At 48.6% G+C, this 12,809-nt stretch overlaps 1 protein-coding gene across 6 annotated transcripts; it reads right to left on the bottom strand.

Moving 5' to 3' along the window:
• Positions 1–283: 283 nt before the first annotated feature.
• On the bottom strand, positions 284–7,748 carry BMP4 (bone morphogenetic protein 4). Of its 6 annotated transcripts, none has more exons than XM_066276550.1 (4): positions 7,663–7,742; positions 4,260–4,384; positions 2,783–3,112; positions 284–1,790 (listed from the first exon to the last, which is right to left on the bottom strand). In XM_066276550.1, the coding sequence occupies exons 1-4, from the start codon at positions 7,722–7,724 to the stop codon at positions 934–936; spliced, it is 1,374 nt and encodes a 457-aa protein (XP_066132647.1). In that variant the 5' UTR covers positions 7,725–7,742; the 3' UTR covers positions 284–933. The 6 variants fall into 6 exon arrangements, with proteins under 6 accessions (XP_066132647.1, XP_066132643.1, XP_066132642.1 ...); XM_066276546.1 differs by having other exon boundaries at positions 288–1,790; positions 2,783–3,165; positions 4,264–4,384; positions 7,663–7,748; XM_066276545.1 differs by having other exon boundaries at positions 288–1,790; positions 2,783–3,165; positions 4,264–4,384; positions 7,453–7,746.
• Positions 7,749–12,809: the final 5,061 nt, after the last annotated feature.

The following is a 12,809-nucleotide window of genomic DNA, read 5'->3' as shown; positions in this document are numbered from 1 at the left end:
GTCAAGAAACACTAGAGAATTCCACGGTGTGGTATATTAAAATTGTGGTCACCAAACTTTTTGAAGGTAATGTACATTCCTTATTTTATTGGCTAAAACTCATTTCTCAAAAAAAAAAAAAAGTTCAAAACACTCACACACATATATAAATACCACAATATGTGAGTGTACAAATTAGTTTTGAATTGAAATGTACAACATTCAGGCCTCTAATACCTGGAGACACCCTAGGGTATCATAAAAAGCAGAGGTGGGAATCATGTCCCGGGAGTTGAGATTCTTATCCATCACACGCAGCTGGGATGCCCCTCTAACAGGTGAGCAAATCCAGAAGAAGATACACAAGGAGCCGAAAACTGAACCTTGAATCTGGCCTACTTCTTTTACCCCAGTGTCTCCAAGGCACATGTCATCCAGATGGGAGAGGATGCTGCGTCCTTGTTAACATGAAATAGAAATGGAAAACAATGCATCCTAGCAATTACCATCTCTCCACCATCAGTTTACTTCCTGTCCCTAGAACTTAACCACCTCCATTACCAGCCTCGGACTTCCATTGTGCCCCAGCCCCACCTGAACAGGAAAAAAAAATCTTATTCCAAAGAGATGGGGTGGAAGGATAAGAGAAAAGATCTGAGAGAAAGAACATAGTTTACCTTTAAAATAATGACTCATTTTATTTTTTCTTTTAATATGTAGTTATAAATATATTTTGTCAAAATATATGATCAATATGGTCAAAACATTTGCACGTAAAGTCATAAATAAGGTCAAGGTGAATGTTTAGGTTTTTTCCTTTTTTTTTTTTTAAAGATAAAAGTCCAGCTATAAGGAAGCAGTCTGTGTAGTATGTGGGTGAGTGGATGGGAGTGTGTGTGTGTGTGTGTGTGTGTGCACATGTGTGTGTGCATGTGTCCCCAAGGGCTGCTGACCTCAGCGGCACCCACATCCCTCTACTACCATCTCCTGATAATTTTTCAGTACCACCTTGTCATACTCATCCAGGTAGAGCATGGAGATGGCACTTAGTTCAGTGGGAACACAACAGGCTTTGGGGATACTAGAATTGACAGAGTTGACCAGGGTCTGCACAATGGCATGATTGGTTGAGTTGAGGTGGTCAGCCAGTGGAAAGGGACAGTCCCCATGGCAGTAGAAGGCCTGGTAGCCTGGTGGGGCCACAATCCAGTCATTCCAGCCCACATCGCTGAAGTCCACATAGAGCGAGTGGCGTCGGCAGTTCTTATTCTTCTTCCGGGCTCGCTGTGGGTGATGCTTGGGGCTACGCTTGGCCCTTCGTCGTCGGGTCAAGGCGTGTCCCCGGCCATCGTGGCCAAAGGTGACCAGGAGGGGCCGGAGCTGTGCCCAATCCCCACTCCCTTGAGGTAACGATCGGCTTATCCTGACATGCTGGCCCTGGTGGGTCCGAGTCTGATGAAGGTGAGTCACCTCAATGGCCAGCCCGTAGTTTGGCCGCTTCTCTTGGGTCCAGCGAAGGACTGCAGGGCTCACATCAAAAGTTTCCCACCGTGTCACATTGTGGTGGACCAGTCTCGTGTCCAGTAGTCGTGTGATGAGGTGCCCAGGCACCAATTCTGCCGGGGGCTTCATAACCTCATAAATGTTTATTCGGTGGAAGCCCTGCTCCCAATCAGGGCCCTGGTCCACCTGTTCCCGGAAAAGTCGAAGCTCTGCGGATGAGATCACCTCGTTTTCTGGGATGCTGCTGAGGTTAAAGAGGAAACGAAAAGCAGAGTTTTCGCTGGTCCCTGGGATGTTCTCCAGATGTTCTAGGCACAGTTGGGGAGAAAAAGAAAAAGAAAAAAGCACATTAACTTTTCTGAGAGACTGAAAAGTCAAGAAATAGCTAAGAACTGGGTGATGAGTGCTGAATTCTGCTTATATAGTGGAAGCCTATTTGGGGTACTAAGCATATCTTTTAATTCAAAGAAATAAGATAAATGGAACAGCTAGCAAACTCAGAACAACTTTGCTAGCATTCATTCGGCAGGCAAGCACCAAAGACAGAAAGTATCTCCCAACCTCCTTTATATGTCTAATAATTTCCATGTGTCAACTCCTTACTCCACCACCATCAAGACTCCCATTTTAAAGCCCTCTTGGCTTTGTGTCCACATTTTCTTTACAAGTGGTTGTAAAGAAGAAGAGGGGCCAACAGAGCAGAGGCAGGAGGAAACACGCACACAACCACCCTCTCCCTCGTCTTCCATTTTCGAGTATGTTACTAAACATTTCCCCAGCGATCTCGGAAACACAGAGCATGCCTTGTTGATCATGTTACAGAGGGGAAAATAAATTCCAACACAGTAATGATGCTGGTGGATTAATAACTCAGATTTACTTTGGAAAAGAAACATCCGCTAGGAAACATTCAGATCGGATTACAAGGCCCCTATTGAATAAACCTGACAAACACACAGCTGTAACATTAAATTCAGTAGGTGCTTTGAAAAAAAAAAAAAAAAACCGGGCAGAAAACCTGGCAGAAAAGGCTTTGATATAGCAAAAACACACCGCTGGGGCTAGCCCACGTCTGAGTGGTGTCATTCCCCTTCCCTCAGCCCCTCCTCTCTGTCTCCGAAAAATAAATTTAGCCACAGCTCTGGAAATTCTTGGAGGTAGGCAGCTCTGTTCCCCAGACTCCTGGATTTGGGGCTTTGATGTAACCTGAACCCTTCTCCCCCAGGGCTTCCACTGCCTCACCAGCCAACCCTACTGGCCCTCCCCCGCCCAGACTCCCCAGACTCCCGGCAGGACTGACCTTCGTGGTGGAAACTCCTCACGGTGTTGGCCCGACTGGCGGGGCGCTCAGGGTACTCCAGAGCAATGCTGTGGATCTGCGGCTCTTCCTCCTCCTCCTCCCCAGACTGGAGCCGGTAAAGATCCCGCATGTAATCCGGGATGACGGCGCTCTTGCTAGGCTGCGGGCGGCGGCGCAGCCCGAACATCTGCAGAAGTGTAGCCTCGAAGTCCCGCAGGAGCTCATGGCTCTGCCCTGAGCGGCGTCCTCCCGCGTGGCTCTGAATCTCGGCGACTTTTTTCTTCCCCGTCTCAGGTATCAAACTAGCATGGCTCGCGCCTCCTAGCAGGACTTGGCATAATAAAACGACCATCAGCATTCGGTTACCAGGAATCATGGTGTCTCTGGGGAGGGGGAGGAGGTGGAAGGTTAAAGAATAAATAAACACCAATAACTAGAGAGAAAATAGAGATGTCCCGCATATGCATATAGGGCGAGAGATAGAGGGTCAAGATGTAAAACAGGTCAGAAAGATCAAGTTTGTGTCTTCTCCCTCACACCCCCCCTCCACCACCAGCTGCAGCCATGCAAGGCCTGAAAGTAGGAATTGCCCTGTAATTACTTGGTCTAACTTGTTTACAGTCAAATAACCCCAAATCAGATAGCCTCCATCCTGTTAATCTTTTTTTGTCCCAACTGCTATCTGAGCCATGATCTCAGCTTGGCTTCTTCAAGGATAAACAGTTAACATTGAGGGGGTAAAAAGGGTGGGGGAGGGAGAATTAAAATGCCATTGCTCTCCACTTCAGACCTTCAGCCTCTTCCCTTCTTCCTCCACCCCCACCTTCTTCCTCCGCCCTCCCAGCCCAACTTCCACAACTTCCAGCTGGGTCGGAGCAGGAGGGAGGGAAAGCAAGGGAAGCAGTGGCAGGGCAAAAAGATACAGGGCAGCGGGGTCCAGAGGCCGAGGCCGCGAACGTGGTCTGGGGGGCTGACCGTGTGACTTGAGGGTTTATTATACTGTGGCTGGTGAGTTTGAAATAACCCAGCAAAAAGCATCTGATCGTGCCCGCTCGCTCAGTCCCGGGGACGGGGCGGGAGGGGGGAGGATGATTCCCGGGGCGACCTCTTAGTTTTGACAAGCAGCTGGGAACACAACACGGGGATATCGGGCACTCCTGTAGAGTCAAGTGCGAGAGGGAAGGGTGATTAGCCCGTAAGATACAACCGCGGGCTGCGAACCTTTCAACGCTAGCCCCTTCTCACTCTGCTTTCTTGCAACGCACCCGACCTGAGCGCGCGAGTGCAGCAAGCAGCTCTTTTAACAGAACCCGTACGCCTAGCGCCGCAGCTGCCTCGCCAGGAAGAAAGCCACAGCGCTGCCAGAAAGCGGAGTGTGGGCTCTGGAAGCAAGGTCCGACGGGAGGGACACAGGGCGAGCAGGGGTGGGGAGGGCAGAATGAATTCCCAGGAGAGGAAGGAAGAGGTGTCTACTCACTGACAGAAAACAAGGCATATAATAACAGTCCATGATTCTTGACAGCCAATCTGGAACAAACTTGCTGGAAAGGCTCAGAGGAGCGGCTGCAGTGCGTTGCTCTGGATGGCACTACGGAATGGCTCCTAAAATGAATATTTGAATATAATGAGACTCTGGCGTAGACTGGCTCTGTTTTTCTTCCAGCCCCTCTGAGTCACGTGAGCGCGGAGGCCCCGCCCCAAGCGCCGAGGAGCCCGCCCTCCCTGCAGCGAGCGGCGAAAGGGCCCTCCAGCCCCACGGCGGCCCCGCCCCCTCCTGCAGAGGCCAACCTTCCAGCCCTCCGCCCCGGCTTCCAGCGGTCCGGGAGGAGCTCCCGGCTCCGATCCGCGGAGCCCTCCGCAGGTTCCCCCACACGGCGCAGGGAGGATGCCTCGACCTGCGGCGTTCGGTGTGTCCGGCCGGGCCGTAGCGTCAAGCGGCCTGAAGCCAGAGGATCTGGGGTGCTTCGTAGGGGCTGCGCCTTTCAGCGTGAACTCGGCTCCAGTGGGGCCGGGAGCGGTGACGGCAGAGTCAGCCTCAGCCTCTCAAAAACTCACCACCAAGGGGCACTTAAGAAGAAAAGCGCTGAGGATACACAGACGCGCGCGCGCGCGCGCACCCCGCCATTTCCTCCCCAGGGTCTCCGCGAGGCCAAACCTTGCTCCAGGGACAGCCAGTCACCCCCTGGCGAAAGCCTGCGAGTGCTCAGACAAACTGGGCAGCCTTTTAAGCTCCCAGCCAAAAGCTGCTGACCAAGTCACACACGGGGACTGAGGGGGAGGTAATTGGCGGCGATCAACGTGGGAAAGTGGGGAGGGAGCGGCCGCTCGGCTATTTTCTCTCGTTCCATTACGCGGAGAATCTCCGCACCGGGTCGGCCTGGGCGCCTGCCCGAGCAAAGCATAAACCCCCAAAGAAAGCGGCCGACCGGACCATTCCGGGCGGAGGCAGACTCAAAAGAAGAAGTCTCCGCGGACAAGGCGCATCATAAGTTTCAGGTCTTAATGTCGCCGACGTTTTACAACTCCAGACCCGGCGCAGAAAGGAAATCCCACCACGTTCCCAGGAGTCGAGAAAACCTTAAACAGCTTTCAGCCTGCGCTCGACCTCTGCGTCTGCTTCTCTCTCTCCAGCCTGTCTTATTTTTTAAACTTACCACTCCAACCTCCCCCCCCCCCACCCGCCACTTCCTTCCCCCACCCCCTTCCTCCTTTGCACCAGCTGCAGAGTCGCAGCAAATATTCCTTCGGAATTTTTCCAGCACAAGGAATTACTGAGATGTCCTAACCAAAGATGCTGCACGCGTGGGTCAATCACTTCAACACAGGGGCCTTTTCGAAAACCTGACCCGCGCAAATCGGCGTCAGCGCGGGCCCACCCCGGGGTCCGGAACCCCACGACCCCAGCTCAAAATCCCAGTGCACTCTGTCGAGCTTTACTGAGATTGTTCCCAGTTCTTGCCTTCGGTGGCTTTAGACTTGAAGGGCTCAGGTTGCCCGCCTTACTTCCCCCCCCCCCCTCGAACTTGGGTTTTTTTCTTGGGGACACTCCAGAGAAGGCTTTGAATTAGAGAAGTAAAAAATAAAGTGCTTAGCTCCCCCCCCCCCCGGTCGCAGTTGCCCAGCATCACCCGACACGGCGGGCAGGGGTGCGGAGGCCACGGGCGCCCTTGCGCGACCGTCCCCGCCAGCAGAGCGCTGCACCGTTTCTTGAGCGGCTTTAAGTTTTGCCGCTGTCGCGCCACCGCTGGGGCTGACTGCGAAAGGGTTGGAGAGAGCAAAGAGGTCTTTCTTTTTTTTCTTTCTTTTTCTTGAGACTCCAGGAACCTTAAAAAAGCCCTGTGGGAGGAGTTGCAGAAATGGGAAAAGCAGACGGAGAAGGGGCCGGTCCTCGCGGGCCGAAGGGACAGTGGAAGGGGCCGGCGCCCGGAATCTCCGGACAGTCCCCGGGTGGCTGCGGGAGCGCACGCCGCGCTAGAACCTAGAGGCTGGGGAAAGAGCTGGTTGTGTTTCAATTTGGGATACAAGAAGTGGGATTCATCTCTAATTATGCTTCTCCCCACCCCCAGCTTTTTAATTTAAAAAGATAGGTCGAAAAGAACTTTCGTCTTCTGAACTTTTTCTTGGGGGAGGGGATGCAACTCATGGCGATTGCCCTTTACTTCCCTGCCCAAATCTTCTCCCAGCGCCAGTTTGTTCCAAAGGTCACCTCAGTTTACCAAATCCCCATCTTTTGGAGTTTTCACGTCTCACAAAGCCTTGAGCCCATAGACCGCAGTCCTCACAAACCATTCACTTAAGAGGTGCCCTAGAAGCGTCAGAGGCCGCAGGCCCCATTCTGGCCCGGAGGGGTCCGCAGGGACCCTGTATTCTGGGGACCAGTTCCCGTCCGCTGCCTGCTGGGAGAAATATTAAGAGTCGCGCGTCCGCCGCGCGGCTCGCCCACGACTTCCTATAGGACACGGCTCCGCAGAATGATTCGTCTCTGGAGCGCCTGGCATCCCGGCCATCGAGACCCTACAACCATGAAATGACAGAGGAGACGCTCCTGGTATGCTGCAAGTCCACGAAAATTCTCGTAGAGGAGGTGCGTCTTGCCACCGCAGTTCCCAAGCTCTCAGGAGCTTCGGCGGGCTGGAGGGCCGGGTCGGGTGACACTCCTTCCATGCAGCCCCTCGCGCGGCGCGCACGCTCCAAACGCAGTGCGCTCCGCTCCGCCGCACCAGCCCTAGTTAGGTGTTCTCCTTCCATTTGCCGACCCCTCACTGCCTCCCGATCTGAGAGCCAACACTCCTTTCTCTCCTGGCCCTTTCCGTCCGGGGATCACAGACGCCAATCTACCCACAACGTGTTCCGATCAAGACCTCGCAGCCTTCACAAAGACCACCAACTAAAGGCGTCTCTTCTTTCCTGTTCTCGTGCCCCAAAACCACTAAAGGTCAAACTAGCCGGGGTCGCCGGACCGAGACAGTGGCCTGGGTAGAGGCAGTAGCAGATATGCAAGTGTCTTTCGGCGCCAGCATCCCTACCTCTAGCATCACCATTTGGGTGCAAAGGTGGGGGGGGGGGCACCTTTGCAGAGACCACATCCTGAGCCCTGCTTCTCCCTCCGCCCCCGGGGATGAGCCTCGGCCCCCTCTGTCCGGCGCCCCTCGCCAGGCAGCCTTGCTCACCATAGGTCCCTGCAGTAGCGGGCTCGCCAGCAGCAGCTCCTGGGGACCTCTGAACGGCTGCAGTGAACCCAGGCAAAGGCCGAGGACTGGGGCGCTGCAGACTCGAGACGGCGCGGACGAGAATCCCATCAGGGAGAGAGGCGAGATACTCAGCCCGGAGCAGCAGCGGCGTCTCAGGCTCCAGTCCCTCGGCTCAGATGCCACACTCACCTAGCTTCCGGGCCGGGCTCCACACTCCTTCCCTCCCTCCTTCCTGCTCTGCCCGCTTGCATCTTCTCCTTCCTCCTCTTTCCCTCTCCCTTTCTTTCTTCCCTTCCTCCTCCTCTTCTCCCGCCGCCCCTCCCTTCTTCCCTCCTCCCTCGTTCGCCTCCCTTTCTGGGATGGGAGCCCCGCCCACATCCTCCCATCCCGCCGCCGGGCCTCGCCTTGCAGGCCCGTGTCCCGGAAGCCCGGGTAGCGCCGAAGTCCGCAGCTGCCGCCCAGACTGGGACGCCGCTGCCTCCAGTTCTGGGAAGCTGCCGGGCTCACCTGGCGACCACGTGCAGAGGTACTAGAAAGCATGCACCGACTAGTCTCAGTACCTTCCAAAAATACCCATGGGAGTCTGGGCTTCCATGAGTTTGGAGTAACTGCTGCCCAAACTGATGATTAAAACATTGAGTAATCACCATTTACCCCGAGTAATTAGAGATAATGAAACACCTCTAAAATCAGGTTATGGAGAAAGGAGCTGTTGGATTGGTTTAAAGGGTGGCCTTCCATAAACTGTTAAAGGATTTCCAAAGGTTGAGAAATAGGCTGTGCACAGAGCTGTGTGCCCAAGAGAGGTACCTCTTTGGCTATTAAAAAGGTGACTTTTCTAACTAAACATTTTCTTAAATGCTTCTTGTGAAAAGCCTTAGCTATGACCCCCAGAAAGACGGCCCCAATAAACAGTCTAGTTTCCCTCCTCCCCACCAGGCCTAACCCTTTTGAGGACAGAGATGGCTTGCAGACTGACTGGGCCCACGTTTTTTAGCTAGAAAACTCAGAAGCCCTCCTAAGAGCCTCCACAGCACTTCCTTCTGTTATTGTTGTTGTTGGTTTTTTGTTTGGTTGTATGTGGTGTGCCTAAGAACCCTTAACCTTAGCAAACTGACCTTCTGAGGAGGTAACAGCCACAGAAGCAACGACCTTTCTGGCCACAGGGAGACAAAAGTATCCTTTGGTTTGTTTCTAAAGGAAGAAGGGGGATGAGGAGTCGGCCCTTTCCTACAAGAAAGTGCTAGTTAATCATATTAGCAGGGAGGTGGAATGTGTGGCTTTAAAACCTTCCCAAACAAACAGGAGCTAATTTCACACAGTGCCTCTGATGGAGCAGCAAGGGAGATATCAGCATCATCTTTCTGTTTTACAAACACGGGAGGGGAAAGGCAGCCAGGTTAAAGGGACTTGCCTAGAGCCCATAAGGAAATCAGGATCCGGGCTCTGGAGTCCTGAGTAATGCTGCAGGGAGGGGCTGAAGGTCACAGCCCTGAGCTCCAGGTAGGTAGCCAGGCTATCGCTGCAGGACTGAGCATTTCCTGTCCTGGAATTCTTTCCCTGGGAGATACATTACACTTCACCATCTCACCCAAGCATTTAGGTCTTTACTTAAACAGGTATTTGGCCAGAGTAGCTCATCTATACAAACTTTACAGTTATACAACTTTAATATTTAGAAAACAAGGGAATTACAAAGTGTGAGAAGTGTGTGATCAGAGAAACAACAGTTGAGAGCAGGGCCACAGCATCCTGCTGTCTTTTTCTCAAGTTAGGTCTGTGAGGTCTTCTAGTCCACTAATGCATCAAACAACAGAAACAAGTGTGTAGCACTGGGAAGCTCCTTTGATTCGCATGGTTTTCTCATTTGCAGAATGAAAGTATTAAGCCAGATCATTTCCATGGCCCCTTTCAATTTGAACATGATTTAATTTCTTAACTGAAATTTTATTAAACATCTACCTTCTTTCACTTTAAGTCACTATAGGTCTACCTCCTGTAAGAACCTCTGATTAAACAGGGCAGGGTTATACTACCACCCCGACAGGATGACTGACAGCATACCTCCAGCTTTCAACATAATCAAAATTACATTAATTATTATTAAAAATAACAATACAAAATTTAAACCCCATTAAATTGTTAGCTAATGTCCATCCTGGGGCATTAGGCACTGTGTTCCTTCAGCACACTGACTGGAGTAAGGACAGATTAAATGTTCACTGAGCTCCCTAACCAGTCGCTATTGTTTTAATCATTAACAAAATGTGTTCTTTAATATTTGAACTCAAAAACAACAGTGATATGCTGTGATTAAAAGCAAGGCTTTAATTTATTATAAGATACCAGATACTAGTTGTTTTTTCTCTCTCTCTCTCTCTCTCTCTCTCTCCAAACTCAAGTGTTTTAGGACGACAGCTATTTTCTCATTTTGCTGAAACCCACATAATAAAGTAGCCACTCATGAGTCTATGAAACTCATAGTCCAGAGGTTTCTAATTAAGCCACCGGACATACCTTGTTTAGACCCTGATATGAGAGTCTTTATGTGTATGGTGGGTGAACTGAGCTCCAGGTCTTGGGCAGCTCTGTTCCTGCCAACATTTGAGTTGGGTGCAGACCACCTAGTATCAGCTCCTTTTACTCCTCTTTTCCTTTTTCTTCTTCCCTTTCATTCCAAGGAACAAATTGTTTGTTGGTTAGAGAGCAAAATCAATCACACCCTAATGATCAGAGTTGGTGAGGGGACTAGTCTAGTCTCTTTCCCAGCTCCAGTTTACTTGTGAATTTTGGTATTTTCATAGAACATAATATAGATGAACCAAATAAAACTGTACCCTTAAAGTATATAGACTGGGGGGGGGGGGGAATCCATCATATATCAAGAGCAACTATCGCTCCTCTGCTGCTACTCTGAATGAAGAGCATTAATTTGTTGGGTTTTTCCTGGAAAGCAAGCCCATGGGACAATCTTTCTCTTTTTAAAAATTTTATTTATTGATTATATATGGAGAGAGAGAGAGAGAGAGAGAGAGAGAGAGAGAGAGACATCAGTTTGTTGTTCCACTTATTTAGGCATTCATTTGTTGCTTCTTGTATGTACCCTGACCTGGATGAACCTGCAACCTTGACATATTGGGACAATGCTCTAACCAACCGAGCCACCCAACTAGTGCCAGCCTTCCTCTGGGTATGTGCTGAGGGCCATAACAAGATTGGATGTTCTGATAAAATACAGATTTCCTGGCCCTGCCTGCCTGAGATTTGGCCCTAGAAATTTACATATTTCACAAAGATTCTTCATAACTCTGATCACACTAAAGCTTGAAAACAACGATCTTAAGTTATTTCTCTTATATTTCCAGGGCTGATAGATACCATTAAAAGGCTGATACCTGATACCTAGACATTATTAAACAAGCAAAGAATATCTTTGGCTTGTGCTTTATAAACTATTAGGATAATTATAGAATTACTATGCCCAGAACACATGAAATAGGTCTTTACAAATGGAAAGATTTCTAATCCTATAGATGTAGTAGTAACCCTTGCTTCTAGGTCTTCGATTAAGAAGCGCATCAGATCTTCAAACCTCCTTTGCCAACTACATGTCTGTTGAAACTTTGTAAGAGTTCATGTAATAAAATGGCAGGCGGATAAGTAAGTGCTCAAGGACTATCAACTACCATTATTATCCTTCGCAAAGGATTCTGTAATGATTACAGAAACTAAGTAGGTGAAGAGCCACTCTGATATTGAATTTTATTTACAGTTAATTTTTTTAAAGGAAAGGGTTACATCTCACATTTATTTTGTAATCATTGGTGCTGCACACATCTCAGGTGTTGATTGAATTAAAGCAATTTACAGTAATCGGCATTCATTGAGTTAATACTCATTATGATTTTTCTAGATAGATTTGACTCATGAACATATCTCTGCCAAGATAACTAATAACTGACAAAGTGGACAGTCATAACTATTGAGAACAAGGAAATTACAGACTAGATAACATATCCAAAGATTTTTCCATCTCTAATTTTTCTGATCCCCTCCCAATACCTCTGACTTTAAACAGTTTTTTTTTTTTTCTATACTTCTTCCGAAAATGTAAACCCATTTCCTTTACCCTGGTCTGAAGAAGAAATTTATACCTGATTTCAAAGTTCTCCAAACATTTGAGACTGTTGTCAATCCTTTATATACCTCACTCAAAGCTAAAATAATACTAGTTTTTAATAGTTTCTCATCGAATAAAAGAAAATGCAATACTACTTCATTTTCCTATGCCTTAAATTGTTGTCTCGCTACTTTCTGGAATATGGTTCTTTTTTTTTTTTTTTTTTAATCCTTCAAAACAGACCATCAGAAATGCATGGAGAACTCTAATCAAAACCCCAGAGAGATCAGACACATGAAAAGACTGCTTTTATGTCTTAACATGTTTAACATGTGGATGGCAGACAGGGCATGATTATTGAAATTCCTCCCTTTTCAAGGAAGGGTTATCACAAAGAGGATGGGGTTGGCACACTATGAAGGAGATTTGGCTTCTCCCTGTTTTAGGCTTTCTGTGCTAAAAATGGTCAACTGCATCCACCTGACTCTACAGAAGGGATGCCGTTTGGAAATCGATTCTTAAAGAATGGATGGAGAAGGTTAAAACTGTAATGTATTCATTCTCAGTACACCCCACCTTCATATTCTCTCTTTCTCTCCCTGTTGTGTGTGGACAGTGTGAACTGGATAAAATTGCCGTGCCACTATGGGGATGCGTTTTGCAAGCAGCAGCAGACTCCAATATGGACATTGGGCTGTACTAAATGTTAGTTGGACAGCACAATCTAACATTATCCTCTTGATTCATGCTAACAGCTTTCTAATCTTTTGCAAGGAAAACTTTGTCCGAAAGGGGTTTGTGATCCAAGAAACTTTTATTGTGTAAATAAAACTTGAATGTTTTTACAAATAGTCTAAATATTTCATGTCCTTGAGTGGGGAAAAGAGTTATTTTCACCAATGTTCCCCTTCAAGAATAAATGTGTATCATTTGTAATCCCCTCAGGGATAATGTGTAGATGTAATCAACACTCAAAAATGCCTGCAGATGTTCATTTTGTGAAAATTCAGCCAGTTGTATACATGAGATTTGTGCATTTTTCTTAATGTTATATTTCAATAAAGGTTTGCTAAAATATACTTTGAAATGATTTTTTTTAATTATATATCTATACTTTGATCATCAATTGAAGCACACTAGCAAGAGAATGTTTCTAGTCACCTCAGGTAACCAGGGGGTTGTCTAGGGTTAAACTAGAACAATCTAATCTGGTGGT

The sequence above is a fragment of the Saccopteryx bilineata genome, chromosome 4 (genome assembly GCF_036850765.1).
Source record: "Saccopteryx bilineata isolate mSacBil1 chromosome 4, mSacBil1_pri_phased_curated, whole genome shotgun sequence".
Lineage (NCBI taxonomy): Eukaryota > Metazoa > Chordata > Mammalia > Chiroptera > Emballonuridae > Saccopteryx > Saccopteryx bilineata.
Note: the sequence above shows the minus strand (reverse complement) of the source record. Positions and strands in the feature narration are given on the sequence as shown.